Source organism: Oryx dammah, unplaced genomic scaffold (genome assembly GCF_014754425.2).
Source record: "Oryx dammah isolate SB20612 unplaced genomic scaffold, SCBI_Odam_1.1 HiC_scaffold_24, whole genome shotgun sequence".
In the NCBI taxonomy this organism is placed as follows: domain Eukaryota; kingdom Metazoa; phylum Chordata; class Mammalia; order Artiodactyla; family Bovidae; genus Oryx; species Oryx dammah.
The window spans coordinates 73,762,300-73,776,133 of record NW_024070208.1 but is presented as its reverse complement, the minus strand read 5'-3'; the positions used below and the strand labels follow the sequence as shown (position 1 = coordinate 73,776,133).

Genomic DNA, 13,834 nt, shown 5'->3' with positions numbered 1-13,834 from the left:
CAGCCCAGCCACCTGCCCCACCCATGCGTCTCAGAGCGGCAGGCCGGAGGGAGGTGGCCTGTCCCCGGCGCTGCGCTCCGCATGCCTCGTGGCTCACCCCCAGGGCCGGACCCGAGTGGCTGCTGCTGGCCTGGCCTGGCCTTGAGGGCCGATTCCCACCCCCTCAACGCCCCCCCGCCCCGACCCTCCTGTGCCAGAGGGTCACCAGCTGATGTTGTGTGAAAACAAGGCCCCCTCCGCCCCGCGCTTGAGGCCCTGGTGTGGCAGGTGTGGAACTGGGTTTAGGGGGTCTGGTGCAGGGCCCCTCTGACACACTCCAGGTTTTCCCACACAGCTCTCACTTGCACATGCCTTGCTTGCTGTTACGTATTTATGAAATTTTCCAGTTCCAGAACCACAGTGGAAAATACCTTTAGGTTATTTAAAGTATTTCTGCCTTTTTTTTTTTTTGGTAAGTAATTTTCATTTTTTTTTTTTTTTTTTGGTCTTTGCAGGACACTAAATTGTGGATAATAATGGAATATCTTGGCGGGGGCTCTGCACTGGACCTTGTAAGTATCGTGTTGGATATTGAACATGCAGCAGTGGTCTTGGTTGTAAAGATGGTTCTGTTTACATTTCTGTCTCCCTCTTCAGTTGCATGAAAAAAGGGCCAAAAGGGGTTTCTGCTCCTGACATGATGCTGAAAAGTAGAGGTTTCCTTGTGAAGCCAGTTTTTGCTGTATCATGGGAAACCAGTGAATTCATTCCGCGTGGCCACAAAACATGTTGCCTGCTCAGTCTGACCCTCAGAACAGTTTCTGATTTTCTAAAACTGGTTTGAAGTTTTGTGGCATTCAAACACCATCATTGTTTCCCGTTGCAGATGGTAACTTCACTTCTAAAACTTGCGTGGAGCGTTTTCATTTATAATTCACTAGAATTTTTAAAAATTAAAATTTGGTTTCAGGGGTAAGAGGCAGGCACAGCGTCACACGTGGGAGTGGTGGTCAGGCCACGTGTGAACGCACATGTTTCCTGGGTGCACATGCCGAGGGGCCTTGCTGTGCCCGCAGTGTGTTTCTGGGGGAGCTGACCCCTGCCAGTGGCGGTGTCTCCTACCTGGCCTGGACCCAGCTGCCTGGCCCCCGTACACGGTAGTGGCAGCTCAGTGTAGGATGACCTCAGAGTCATAGTCTGCGAGTCGTTTCTCATGGTAAAACATGGTTACATGTTGACCTCAGGTGAGATGCTCAGAGATCACCAGCAGATCGTGAGCATTACTTGGGTCATCCTTGAAACACAGTATATGCAAAACAAAGATTTTTAAAAGATCTCACATGGCTGTTTAGCCCCTGACATCTCACCCCCACGTGGTCATGCAGTGAAATCAGGGTAATCAGCACTCTTTTTTTCCCTGACCGCGGGGGAAGGTAAACCTCTAAATCTGTGTGTATTATAAAAGGCTCTGTACCCAAGTTAAAAAAAAAAAAATCACATAATGTTATAAACCATGAAAGCAATTGGTCAAAATAGAGTTTGAAAGGAAATTTCAAGAAAAAATTTAACAGTCTCAACAATTGTATTTAAATGGAAAAGTGACAAAACAGCTGGATACACTGTACGACTCGCTTTGCTTTTCCATAAATATATGTATCACACAAAGAGCTTGCTTTTTTACTCTTGAGAACTACTACAGAAATGTAGAAAATTGCCTCATTTTGTATAATTAGATTTACTATTATCTTAAGTGAATTTCATTTGTGGCATGTGTGAAGTTATTTGTGGAGACGCTTTCCCAACGCTGAGCTCTTCAGAGCAGCAGTTCTAGTCTCTAGATGCTTTATTTATTCATTCCTAATGCCACCATTGGAGAAGAAAATGGCAACCCACTCCAGTATTCTTGCCTGGAGAATCCCACGGACAGAGGAGTCTGGTAGGCTACAGTCCACGGGGTCGCAAAGAGTTGGACACGACTGAACAACTTCACTTACAAATGCCACCATGATTGAATTTATTTAGTGGTAACTTTCTTTGGATTTTTGAGTTGAAGTCTGAAATCGTGGACAGGACAGTTTGCAAGGCAGCATAGAATTCTCTTCTTAGATAAAATCCCATCTGGTGTGAGTCCCAGGAAAGAGCCACCCGCCCTCTTACATCAGTGGCTCCAGGCACCCTTTTTGAATGTCCCCAAATCATCTTATTTTAGTCGAGGAAACAGAAACACTCAGAAATTAGATGTCCCAGCTAGCAAATGTCGCTGCGCTTTACACATTGTTGTGACCAGCTGCAAAGCCCTCTTTGTCATTTCTCTCTGAATCTCTTACCTTTTTTTTTCCTTCCCTTTTGCTGTCCTGACTCCAGTCCTCAAAGAAGATGTACTTTAATAATGATGATAAACAAGAATTATTTATTTATGTTTTGAATGTTGAAGACTATTAGGATTATTTTGAGAGAGTCTATTAAGTGTTTATACAAGATTTAAAAAGCTGGAGTATGGCTGCATATGACGGTAGTTGAATAAACGGGTTTGGGACATTTCTTTGAAAAATTCCACCTTGCTTTATCTAGCGTCTGTGTTAAGGGACACGGTGCTGACACGTGTGTGTGTGTGTCTTTGGAGCAGCCCCTGTACATGAGGCCCGTCGGGGGGAGATGACCGTGTCTTGTTAGGGCAGCTCTCTGCTGTTTCCTGGAGCAGAACGGTCTCACTGGCACTCTCCTCGCTTTAGAGACATGACTTCGTCTTCATGCACCGGAGCTGCTCTAACGTAACGCCATAGGCCCGATGGCCTTTTCTGCTCTGCATTGTAGACATCATGCCTTTTTACTGAGGCTGTAAGACATTAGTCTCAATGACACCTTAGCCTGGGGCAGGAAGACAGCTCCTTCCTTCACCCAAGATTACCTTTGAGTGTGTTACATAGCTAACACTTTCTTTTCCTTTCTTTTTATCTGGAGTTGAGGTTCCGAGTGGAGGCAGACAGTGGATTATACTGCATGTGGGGAAGTGTTACAAGGAAAGGAAAGTAGTGTGAGGTCAGCTGGCAGAAGGGGAATGAGGATTAGCAACAGAGGGTCTGACAGATTTTTCAGTGATCACAAGATGTCAACATTACAGCAGAATCTGAGGAATCTAATTAAGAAGGAACTGGGCTATATGAAGCAACTGGACTACGTAAGGGGGCTTCCCAGGTTGCGCAGTGGCCAAGAAGTGCCAGTGCAGGAGGCACGATTCGATCCGTGGTTCGGGAAGATCCCCTGGAGAAGGAAATGGCAACCCATTCCAGTATTCTTGCAGGGAAAAATCCCACGGACAGAGGAGCCTGGAGGGCCTACAGTCCATGGGGTCACAAAGAATCGGATATGACTAAGTGCACACACATCAAGAGCAAGGCTGCATAAACCGTCACTCAAGCAGGCAGAGAGATGATTGACATATTCATTAATGTTTAGGGCAAGCTGGTGTGGTGGCTGCCCCCAACAGTGTCTCACAGCAGATGGGAAATCCAGTTCTCTCCCGCACGTGGGCTCACTGGCCTTCAGGCCACGTGGTCGTCAGGGCCCTGCTGCGCTGGGTGACTTCCTGTGGTCTTAAGTCCTTGTCCTCTCCAGCAGCCAGTGTTTCAAAGCCAAGACTAGGAGTAGGAAGGGGCTCTTCTGCTCATATTCCTTTGGTGAGAGCTTGGTCATGTGGCCAGACTTGGCAGCCGCAGAGGCCAGCAGATGTGGTCCGTAGTTGGGTGGCCGCCTGCAGGCTGAGGGTCTCATAAGAGGAGGGAGGGATGACAGACTTGGGAGAGGGATTAGCGGTCACCCAGAGACAAGGAGTGACTTCCCTGGTGGCTCAGACGGTAAAGCGCCTGCCTACAATGCGGGAGACCCAGGTTCAATCCCTGGGTTGGGAAGATCTCCTGGAGAAGGAGATGGCAGTCCACTCCAGTATTCTTGCCTGGGAAATCCCATGGATAGAGGAACCTGGTAGGCTATAGTCCATGGGGTCGCAAAGAGTCGGACACGACTGAGCGACTCCACTTTCTTTCTTAGAGATGACGAGCAGTCTGCATCCTCCCCCCCGCCCCCTGAGTCTTTGTTTTATAGAGATTATTGGAAGAGTTCCACAGTCCTCTTTACTGAAGAGACTGCTTGGAAACGTGTTGTTAGTGGTGGAGAAGGTGAGTCCCCACGAATTGAGGAGCTCTGTGCACCAGGGAACAACTGGACGCCCTTTACAGTGAATTTTGACCCTCGAAGGACCTCCCTGCTCTGTAAATAGTCTTCCCCGCCCCTGACTGTGAATCACTGGCGGATGAGGTCTGGGCCAGACCTAAAAGGGCATAAGCATCCATGCATCAGTCAGAGAGCCCCCTCTCAAATGGCCCAGGGGAGAGGTTTCAGCTCTTAGCTCCCGTGGGTGATGACTCCAGGCTGCCATGCCGTTCCTTTCCAGACACTTGATTGTGGGAGGGAGGGGGTCCAGCCAGATGTTGCAGGTTGTCCGCCCGGGTGACCGTGCTAGTGGAGGAGATGGAAGCCCTGCACGGGGACAGCGGTGTGGCCGTCGGGGTGAGCCTTTTGCGCTCTGTGCTGGTGGAGGGCACAGCTGCCAGCTCCTCCGCCTTCTTCCTCTTTTGCCCCCGGGTATGAGAAAAGTGCATTTTTCTTCATCTTGAGTATCAAAATTCCCACAATATACAAACTCAGAACTAGACGCGAAGGCGGAGCTTCCAGACTTGTGTGCTTCAGAGCAGTCAGTGTCTTCCTTGAGAACAAGACTCTAAGTCAGATAACTCGGGGGGGGAATTTGGTTCTGCAGATTGAGGTGTGTAGTGAAATGTCATGGTCTGTGGTGACAGCAGGCAGGACCCTGTAGCCCACCAGGCTCCTGTCCATGGGATTTTCTTGGCAGGAATGGTGGAGTGGGTTGTCGTTTCCTCCGCCAGAGGACATTCCCACCCAGGGATCGAACCTGTGTCTCCTGCATTGGCAGGTGGATTCTTTACCACTGAGCCACCAGGGAACCCCCTGTGTGTGTGCACATGTCATCAGTTCAGTAGCTTAGTCGTTTCCGACTTTGTGACCCCATGAACCGCAGCACACCAGGCCTCCCTGTCCATCACCAACTCCGGGAGCCCACCCAAACTCATGTCCACTGAGTCAGTGATACCATCCAGCCATCTCATCTTCTGTCGTCCCCTTCTCCTCCTGCCTTTAATCTTTCCCAACAAAAGGGTCTTTTCAAATGAGTCAGCTCTTCGCATCAGGTGGCCAAAATATTGGAGTTTCAGCTTCAACATCAGTCCTTCCAATGAATACGCAGGACTGATCTCCTTTAGGATGGACTCGTTGGATCTCCTTGCAGTCCAAGGCACTCTCAAGAGTCTTCTCCAACACCACAGTTCAAAAGCATCAATTCTCCTGCGCTCAGCTTTCTTTATAGTCCAACTCTCACATCCATACATGACCACTGGGAAAACCATAGCTTTGACCAGACGGACCTTTGTTGACAAAGTAACGTCTCTGCTTTTTAATATGCTGTCTAGGTTGGTCATAACTTTTCTTCCAAGTTGAGTAAGCATCTTTTAATTTCATGGCTGAAGTCACCATCTGCAGTGATTCTGGAGCCCCCCCCCCCCCAAATAAAGTCTGACTCTGTTTCCACTGTTTCTCCATCTATCTCCCATGAAGTGATGGGACCGGATGCCATGATCTTTGTTTTCTGAATGTTGAACTTTAACCCCAACTTTTTCACTCTCCTCTTTCAGTTTCATCAAGAGGCTCTTTAGTTCCTCTTCACCCCATAAGGGTGGTGTCATCTGCATATCTGAGATTATTGATATTTCTCCCGGCAATCTTGATTCCAGCTTGTGTTTCTTCCAGTCCAGCATTTCTCATGATGTACTCTGCATAGAAGTTAAATAAGCAGGGTGACAATATACAGCCTTGACGTACTCCTTTTCCTATTTGGAACCAGTCTGTTGTTCCATGTCCAGTTCTAACTGTTGCTTCCTGACCTGCATACAAGTGTCTCAAGAGGCAGGTCAGGTGGTCTGGTATTCCCTTCTCTTTCAGAATTTTCCACAGTTTATTGTGATCCACACAGTCAAAGGCTTTGGCGTAGTCAATAAAGCAGAAATAGATGTTTTTCTGGAACTCTCTTGCTTTTTCGATGATCCAGCGGATGCTGGCAATTTGATCTCTGGTTCCTCTTCCTTTTCTAAAACCAGCTTGAGCATCTGGAAGTTCACGGTTCACGTATTGCTGAAGCCTGGCTTGGAGAATGTTGAGCATTACTTTACTAGCATGTGAGATGAGTGCAATTGTGTGGTAGTTTGAGCATTCTTTGGCATTGCCTTTCTTTGGGATTGGAATGAAAACTGACCTTTTCCAGTCCTGTGGCCACTGCTGAGTTTTCCAAATTTGCTGACATCCTTAGTGCAGCACTTTCACAGCATCATCTTTCAGGATTTGAAATACATGTCATACCACATAACAAAAAAAATTCCTTCGTGACGGATTGACCTTTCTGCTTTCTTCCCCCCAAGGTTTAAAATTTAGATTTATTAATAAAAAATTCTGGTGCAGGGGTAGCCTCGGATATCTGTCAGCTCCCGGGCCTTTTCTTCGTGTCAGCTCGTGTTTTGATACCTGTGGCCTGTGTTAGGACAGAGCCAGACTGCCTGGTCCCCTCCCTGGCAAGGCTTGTGAGGTGCTGGCTTTGGCTTTCTGGCCTGACCTCCCTCTTTGCTCAGGCTGCAGGCTTGGCGAGGTGACCTTGGCCTTTATCATTGGCCTCACTTTAATTCATTCAGCAAAGTCGTTTTCTCTGGTTCTTTTTGTTTTTATTTTTATTTTTTTGGCTACGAGGGGGATTCCTTTTTAAATCGGTTTTAACTGTGTGGGCCAAATACCTGTTTTGAAATGCAGATTTCAGTCTTGATTATTCTTGTTCATTTAACATTGACTCTGTCCTGTCATCTCATACTTGTTCATCTAATCGTTTAAGTAACCTTAATCTTTTTTTTTTTCCTTGTTAGTTAGAACCTGGCCCTTTAGATGAAACCCAGATCGCTACTATATTAAGAGAAATACTGAAAGGACTTGATTATTTGCATTCGGAGAAGAAAATTCACAGAGATATTAAAGGTAAGAAAGCGTCCTGTTTATGGTCCTTTGAAATCCCTAAGGCAGGTAGAAGAAAAGGTTTGTTGTAGCATTTTAACTGTGCTTCTCTTCTCAAGGGAAGTGGTTCTGTGGGCACGTGGAGGGTGCCTTCGATGTGCCTGAGTGGGTGGGGGCTCTCACCTGGGCTGGGTGGGGGGCTCTGAGGGGGTCTTACCCACTGTCTGCTTTTGTCGAGATCTGATGACTCTGGGTGGGGGCACACAAACCTGTTTGCAAGGGAGTGGATGGAAGTGTCCAGCAGCCAATGTCAGGGTGTCTTCGGTTTTATTTTGCAGCTGCCAACGTCCTGCTCTCTGAACACGGGGAGGTGAAGCTGGCGGACTTTGGAGTGGCGGGCCAGCTGACAGACACCCAGATAAAGAGAAACACCTTTGTGGGCACCCCTTTCTGGATGGCGCCCGAAGTCATCAAGCAGTCAGCCTACGACTCAAAGGTGAGGCTGGCACCTGGGCTTGCGGGGTCTGCGGAGGGCGGGGGTATCCCTCCTGGGCTCCAGCCTCACAGCGCATCCTGTTGGGGTGAAGCGGGTGCCTCGCCTAGAAACAGGGTTCTCTTGCCACCTCAGTCAGCCCCTTTTACGTGTCCGGTCCCCACTGCTGACAGTGTCTGACGGGGCTGGGGACGTGCAGGGGCAGAGGCCTGTAGGGCGCAGGTCTGTGGAGAAGGGCTGGGGGTGCTGGGGGAGCCCGAGGAGTGGGTGAGGGCAGAGGGCCTCGGACAGGAGGCTGAGCAGTATTTCAGGGACCAGGGCAGAAAGGATCTCCAGGAGAAACCAGTCACAAAGCTGGAAGGCCGGAGCCTGGGAGGAAGCGTACCTTTCATGGCCACTGCAGACCCTTTCTATTGTCACATTTAGGGGGAATCCCCCCCGCCTCCCTACACACACACAACTGGGATTGTTCTCAGAGTCTCCTTACTCCAGTCTGTCTTGCCGGTCATGAGCTGCACTGTCCCAGTTTGTCCTGTCTTCTCTTTTCCTGTTGCCCTTCAGCTTGTTAAACTGTTTAGTATGGGCTTAAAAAGCCTACCAGGAGCCCCGCCTCCTGGATCTGATTTCACACCTGCATGCCAGGCCGCTCTGTCTCAGCTGCCTGGATGCAGCGAAGTCTCCACGTGGGCACAGAGCAGAGGCTTCTCTAAGCCAGGATTTCCAGGCAGACAAATAGTTAACTCAGATACTTCTACGTGCCAGATAGTACTACTTCTCTTTAAGTGGAAATCTTCTCAATCCCTGACAGATCCCCCCGCCTTGTGAAACGTAGCACACGCAGCGTCGAGTGGCTTTCCCGGGGACCTCAGCTCCACGTGGTGAGCCGTCACGTAGGTGCTGAAGTTGCTGGGGGCCCTGTCCGTCGGGGCCCAGGTGGCCCTGGCCCTCTTGCTGTTGAGGGCCGTGACTTCCGTAGGCTCATGGCCTTGGAAGCCTCTGGCCAGTAATTGAGGGTAGGTTTTCAGCAGAGCTGCCCAGCCTTTGGAGTGTCCGTTGCCCGAGTGCCTTGCCCTGTGGCATGGATTTGCCCCTGAGGCTACTCTAATCTCTGTTGGCCCTTTTCCTGGAGTCATATCATTTTTAAGACTCTACAGGAATTTATGTATTCAGTTCATTCTATTTTAAGCTGAGGCCCATTTATCATTGGCTTCCTTGGTGGTTCAGATGGTAAAGAATCTGCTGGCAGTGCAGGAGACCCAGGTTCGATTCCTGGGTGGGGAAGATCCCCTGGAGAAGGGCATGGCAACCCACTCCAGTGTTCTTGCCTGGAGAATCCCATGGACAGAGGAGCCTGGTGGGCTACAGTCCCTGGGGTTAAAAAGAGTCAGACAAGGCTGAGTGAGGTTCACTTTGACTTTTCTTCACTTTTGTTTATCCAGGTTCGCAGGTCTAGATTTTTAGGCAGGGGTGGGACTAGAATCCAAGTTTCTTAACTTCTCTGATAGCACCCCTGGTGTTTCTCTTTTCTTCCTTACTGATAAGTTAGCTGGTCAGCTCCGGCCCCCTGTGACTCAGGATTCAGATTTTACCTTCTCAGGTAAAATCTCTCTTATTCCTCACTGCCCACCTCACACTTGCTCAAGAACTATCCAGCCTTCCTGAGACTCCCCCCTCCCCCACTTTCTGCCTGGGCGGGGGGCCTCTCGTGTCAACGCTCTGCACCATGGAGATCCCAGGACATCAGCCAGCTTGGCTGCCTCTTCCCTGGAGCTGTCTAGATCAGAATGATATTCTGTGGTCAGCAGATGCTGCGGCATCCTTTTTTAGGCAGATGTTGTCACAGGCATACAGGAAATGCGCGCTTGGCTGGGCAGCTTGAGGAAACATGTCCGACCTCTCGCAGACCTTTACCCACCTGTTAGCCACCTGTTAGCCTCTGTTGTTGTGGAGTCACTAAGTCGTGTCCGGCTCTTTTTGCAACCCCACGGACCACAGCCTTCCTGGCTTATGGCAAAAAGCCGATTCTTTGGTTCGCTTGGATCAGACCCAGCAGCCCTTAGCTGGAACTCAGTGTGAAGAAGTTTGTGACATGCGCCAGGCTTGTTGACACAGGAGGTGTGGGAAGCGCAGATAAGGCTCAGGGTGTGAGTGCGGAGCTTTGTCAGGGGCCAGCTGGGTCTGACAAAGGGCCTCTGCCCAGGGGCCGCCTCCCGCCCGAGGCCCGTCTGGCCAGGGTGGTTATGCTCTTGAACGGGCACCTCTGCTCGCCTGAGAGACACACTCGGCTTCTTGCCGGTGCCCGTCTCCTCCCCGCATCCTTAGACAGTCCCCCCGCTGGTCTCTGTGTTACAGGTAAAGAGCATGTCCCCCGGGGTCCCTGGGGAAGCCAGGTGCTCCTGGCAGTTTCATTTCAGGGCCCACGTGCTGATGATTCTCAAAAGGGGGCGTGGGTGGGATGAGGATGGGCTGTACCTGCCTCCCCAGCATCTTCATCTCCCTGAGCTTAAAGGGGCATCGGCCTCAGTGTTGTGTGTCTGTGTGTCTGTGTGTCTAGAACCGGCTTGGCACAGTCACCTCTGGAACCAGTACGTTTGGTCCTTTGTCATTCGCCCCATCTGAGAATGCTGATCTCAGGTCTTGATCTGAGCCCGGCATTTCTAAGCCATGTTAGTTCAGAGGCCTTAAGAACCTTCTTCGTCATTATTGTTCTCTTTAAGGTGACTTAGTGAAGCTTAGTATAAGATGCCCACGGGCGCACCCGTGGAGCCGGGGCTTGGGCTGAAGACCCTTCCATCTTTTCCCCCTTTCTCTAAGGGGAAGGATGTCCGCGGGTGGGCTGGACTGGGGTGGGGACCTTGCCCCCTTCTGTGCTCATTCCGTTCTGCCCTTGCTGTAGCTGAGCCCAGCACCAGGCCAGGTGATTGACGCTTCAGTGAGCCAGTGCGGCGCTCGGCTTCAGGGGCTCTGATTGTGAGCTGGTTCACGGGGCCGAGAGGGTGTCGGGTGGCACAGACACGGGCTTCTCAGCCCTTCAGAGACAAGCTGGGAGGAGAGGAGAGACATTTGTGCTGGAATGTCTATTGACTTCCCTGCTAGCAACCCCTGTGGAGGCTGAGCGGCCAGCACTGGTGTTCTCCTTGTAAACAACTTTCCCCTTTTTTGGTCTCAAAAGCAGCACTTAGTCTTTAATCTGGAAAATACTGGAAAAAATGAGCGAAGGGAAAAACATCTGTAGGCCTAGTACCCAAGCACAAGCTAAGTTATTTTGGTGTCCAGTCGCGTCCGAAATAACTGTTTGCAGTCACCATGGTGAAGGATGAAAACAGGTGATGTGTTGATGGAAAAATAAAGATGAGTGGAGACATGGTAGGACCGGCCCATCTGTTGGAATGTGTACAGCCAGCTGGTCCACTGGGTACGTGACCAACCCTCCTGTCCCGATGGCAGCCCGTGGCCTCCCGGGCTCCATCCTCAGGGCCAGGAGTTCCCACCTCCTGGCTGGGAGGGATGCACTTTGCACGCAGGGGAAGGATGTGAGTGGAGAAAGAATCCAGCTTCGTCCAAGCATGAGGTAATGGTGGGGCCGTGTATTGCTACGGAGTCGGTCTCAGACGGTTTCTATACCTCTCGTGCGACTTAATGTGTTTCTGAATATTGCATCTTATTAAATAGTTTTTATTAAATCCATTTTGGGCTGTGTTTTAACTAGTTATAACTGTTATTTGGGATTCTCCTTTTTTTTTTTTCTCCTGTCTTCCCCTTTTTTTTGGCTGCCCCGCACACTGTGTGGTATCTTAGTTCCCTGACCAGGGATTGAACCCATACTCCCTGCAAGGGACCCATGGATTCTTAACCACTGGAAGTCCCCCTCTTGTGGTTCTTCATAGAATATTTTCTATGCATAAATTTTAAAATGCCACTTAAGTTGTATTTTGTCTGCAGAGGTGTAGCCAGGTGACTTTTGCTTAACTAGGTGTTACTGCAAGGATTTTGAGAGCTGCTGTTAGTGCCCCACTTGGGTCCCCTCACCCCCACTGCTCATCAATAATGGATAATTCTGCGTTGTCACTTTTAGGAGAATGCTCCCCAGAACTAGCCACATACGGAAAGAAAATCTGTTCACGAGTAAATATCTGCAGTTCAGTTGTGATTTTTTTACTTAGTCTCATTTCTGAAAACCACTGTTTGTTTCCCTTAACAGCTAATTTCCCAAAGTGGTAAACAGGTCTCCTCTTATACCTCAATTTTAGTTGCTTGGAAAATGATTGCCCTCTCCCATATAATTCTTATTTTAAAATTCAGACACATTTTAAAATCTGATGTCGTAAATCCTAGATACCGTAATAGACAAACTCAATTGATTCTCTATCAGCATCAGTGGTGAATATTTGGTACTTCAGTCAAGTTAATGTGTCATAGCAATATAGTCATTCTTCTATGGTTTTAGCATAAGTAATGCTGTTTTTGAATATTTTAGGCATCCCTTACCATTTTCTAAATATAAAATTTATTTAGGATCGATTCCTAGACGTGAAATTAGTTGGCTTTAACAAGTGTGGGTATTTTTGTGACTTTTACTGCATAATGCTGAATTGCTTGCCATTTATTCAAGTGCCAGTCAAGGTTTCCAAGTTAGTCAGCAGGATGTTAGATATATGCAGGCGGAGCCTGCAGGCAGGAAGACCACTCCGGAGACCCTCACGGAAGCCCTAGGGACAGAAGACATCTCTGAACTAAGCCGGAGGCAGGAGGGGTAGGTGGGGACCCAGGGCGCCAAGAGGTCAAGAGCCACACGCCTGGCAGCTCGTTGATATAGGAGGAACCAAAGAGAAGTTCCAGGGTTGGGCCCAGGCTCCTGGCCTGGCCGCCTGGGAACAGGGGTCTCATTTCCTCCTCTTGTGGCTTTAAGGGCTCTGCTGGCTTCTAAGCATCTCTGGACGTGGTGGCTGCAAACGTGCTCTGGTCCCCAGACATGCCGTCTCCACTGACCTCAGGTTGCCTGTCCTGTTGACTGAGGGACTTAAACGAACGTGGAAGGTCTCCCACCTCTGGCAGCAAAGGGAAGAGGTGTAATCATCAGAGCCAGCTTCCACGTTGAGGCAGAAGATACTATTATTACATGTCCTCCTGTGTGTTGCCTTTTTTGGAGTTACACCAAAGGCTTTATCTTTAACAAATTTTTTTCAATTAAGAATGAGTATCTTATTCAAGACCTCAGAAGCACATTGAGTTTTTGTTTTTGTTTTTGTTTTTTTACCTCCTAAGAAGTACATTTCTTCAAACTGCCTCCCCTCCGAATGTGTAACTAGCTGTGTTTTGCTGTTGCAGGCAGATATCTGGTCCTTGGGCATCACGGCCATCGAGCTTGCCAAGGGGGAGCCGCCGCATTCTGAGCTGCATCCCATGAAGGTCCTATTCCTTATCCCAAAGAACAACCCCCCGACGCTGGAAGGGAACTACAGCAAACCCCTCAAGGAGTTCGTGGAGGCCTGTTTGAACAAGGAGCCGAGCTTTGTAAGTGTCTTGACCTGGGAACGGGCATCTCCCCACCATGGGGGCCTGATGGGTCAGGATGCGTCTTGGTGGTCTGTTTTCCTTCTCTGCTTTCAGCTGTCTTCATGATCTCATTTCTTTTTCTAAATGGGTATGATTGATTTTTCTGAAGAGGAAATGCTTTTTATTGTTATTTTATCTTTTTAAGGCTTCAAAGTCTACTTACCGTCTTTTCGGATTTTCTGGTATCTCCTACCGCATTGAGCTTGAAGACTGTTCTCCTTAATATTCTATGTGGGATCATACATTTTTAATATTTAGAGTGGAATGTTGGGTTATTTTTAGCTGTTGGCGTAACTGCAAAGTCCGGCCTGAGAAACAGTGGCTAAATAAGTCTTTAAAGTAAACATTTTCAGTTTCTTCTTGGCATGTGTTAGGAAGGAAGAGAGGAATGAGATGTCAATGTAGTCCCGCCTTGCTTTCCCCTCTTCCTTCTGCCTGTCTCTGCTGTTGAGTTGACCCTGGCAGAGCCATGTGGCAGAGATGACTGCATGGCTTCAGCCTCATTTTCTCTCTGAATTAGGATATTTCTTTCAAAGTTGTCTGTGTATTTTGGTGTTGCATGTCACACTGTATGTCCTTGTTGAGTTTCTGAATTTTCCAGCAGGGTTAGCCACAGGTCAGGCTGAAACTTCTGAACTCGTATCCCCCCCCTACCCCCTGCTCCCTACAAAGAACTCTTATCTA

At 49.0% G+C, this 13,834-nt stretch overlaps 1 protein-coding gene and 1 non-coding gene across 2 annotated transcripts in view; both read left to right on the top strand.

Annotated features, from left to right (window-relative positions):
* STK24 (serine/threonine kinase 24) overlaps positions 1–13,834 on the top strand; it is a 95,182-nt gene that overhangs the window by 67,673 nt on the left and 13,675 nt on the right. Inside the window, exons 3-6 of the mRNA XM_040267370.1 lie at positions 495–551; positions 7,017–7,125; positions 7,440–7,597; positions 12,923–13,108. Coding sequence (XP_040123304.1) covers positions 495–551; positions 7,017–7,125; positions 7,440–7,597; positions 12,923–13,108 — 510 coding nt within the window. The remainder of the gene's footprint in view (positions 1–494; positions 552–7,016; positions 7,126–7,439; positions 7,598–12,922; positions 13,109–13,834) is intronic.
* On the top strand, positions 3,816–3,887 carry TRNAC-ACA. The gene has a single exon. It is a non-coding gene; the product is annotated as a tRNA-Cys (tRNA).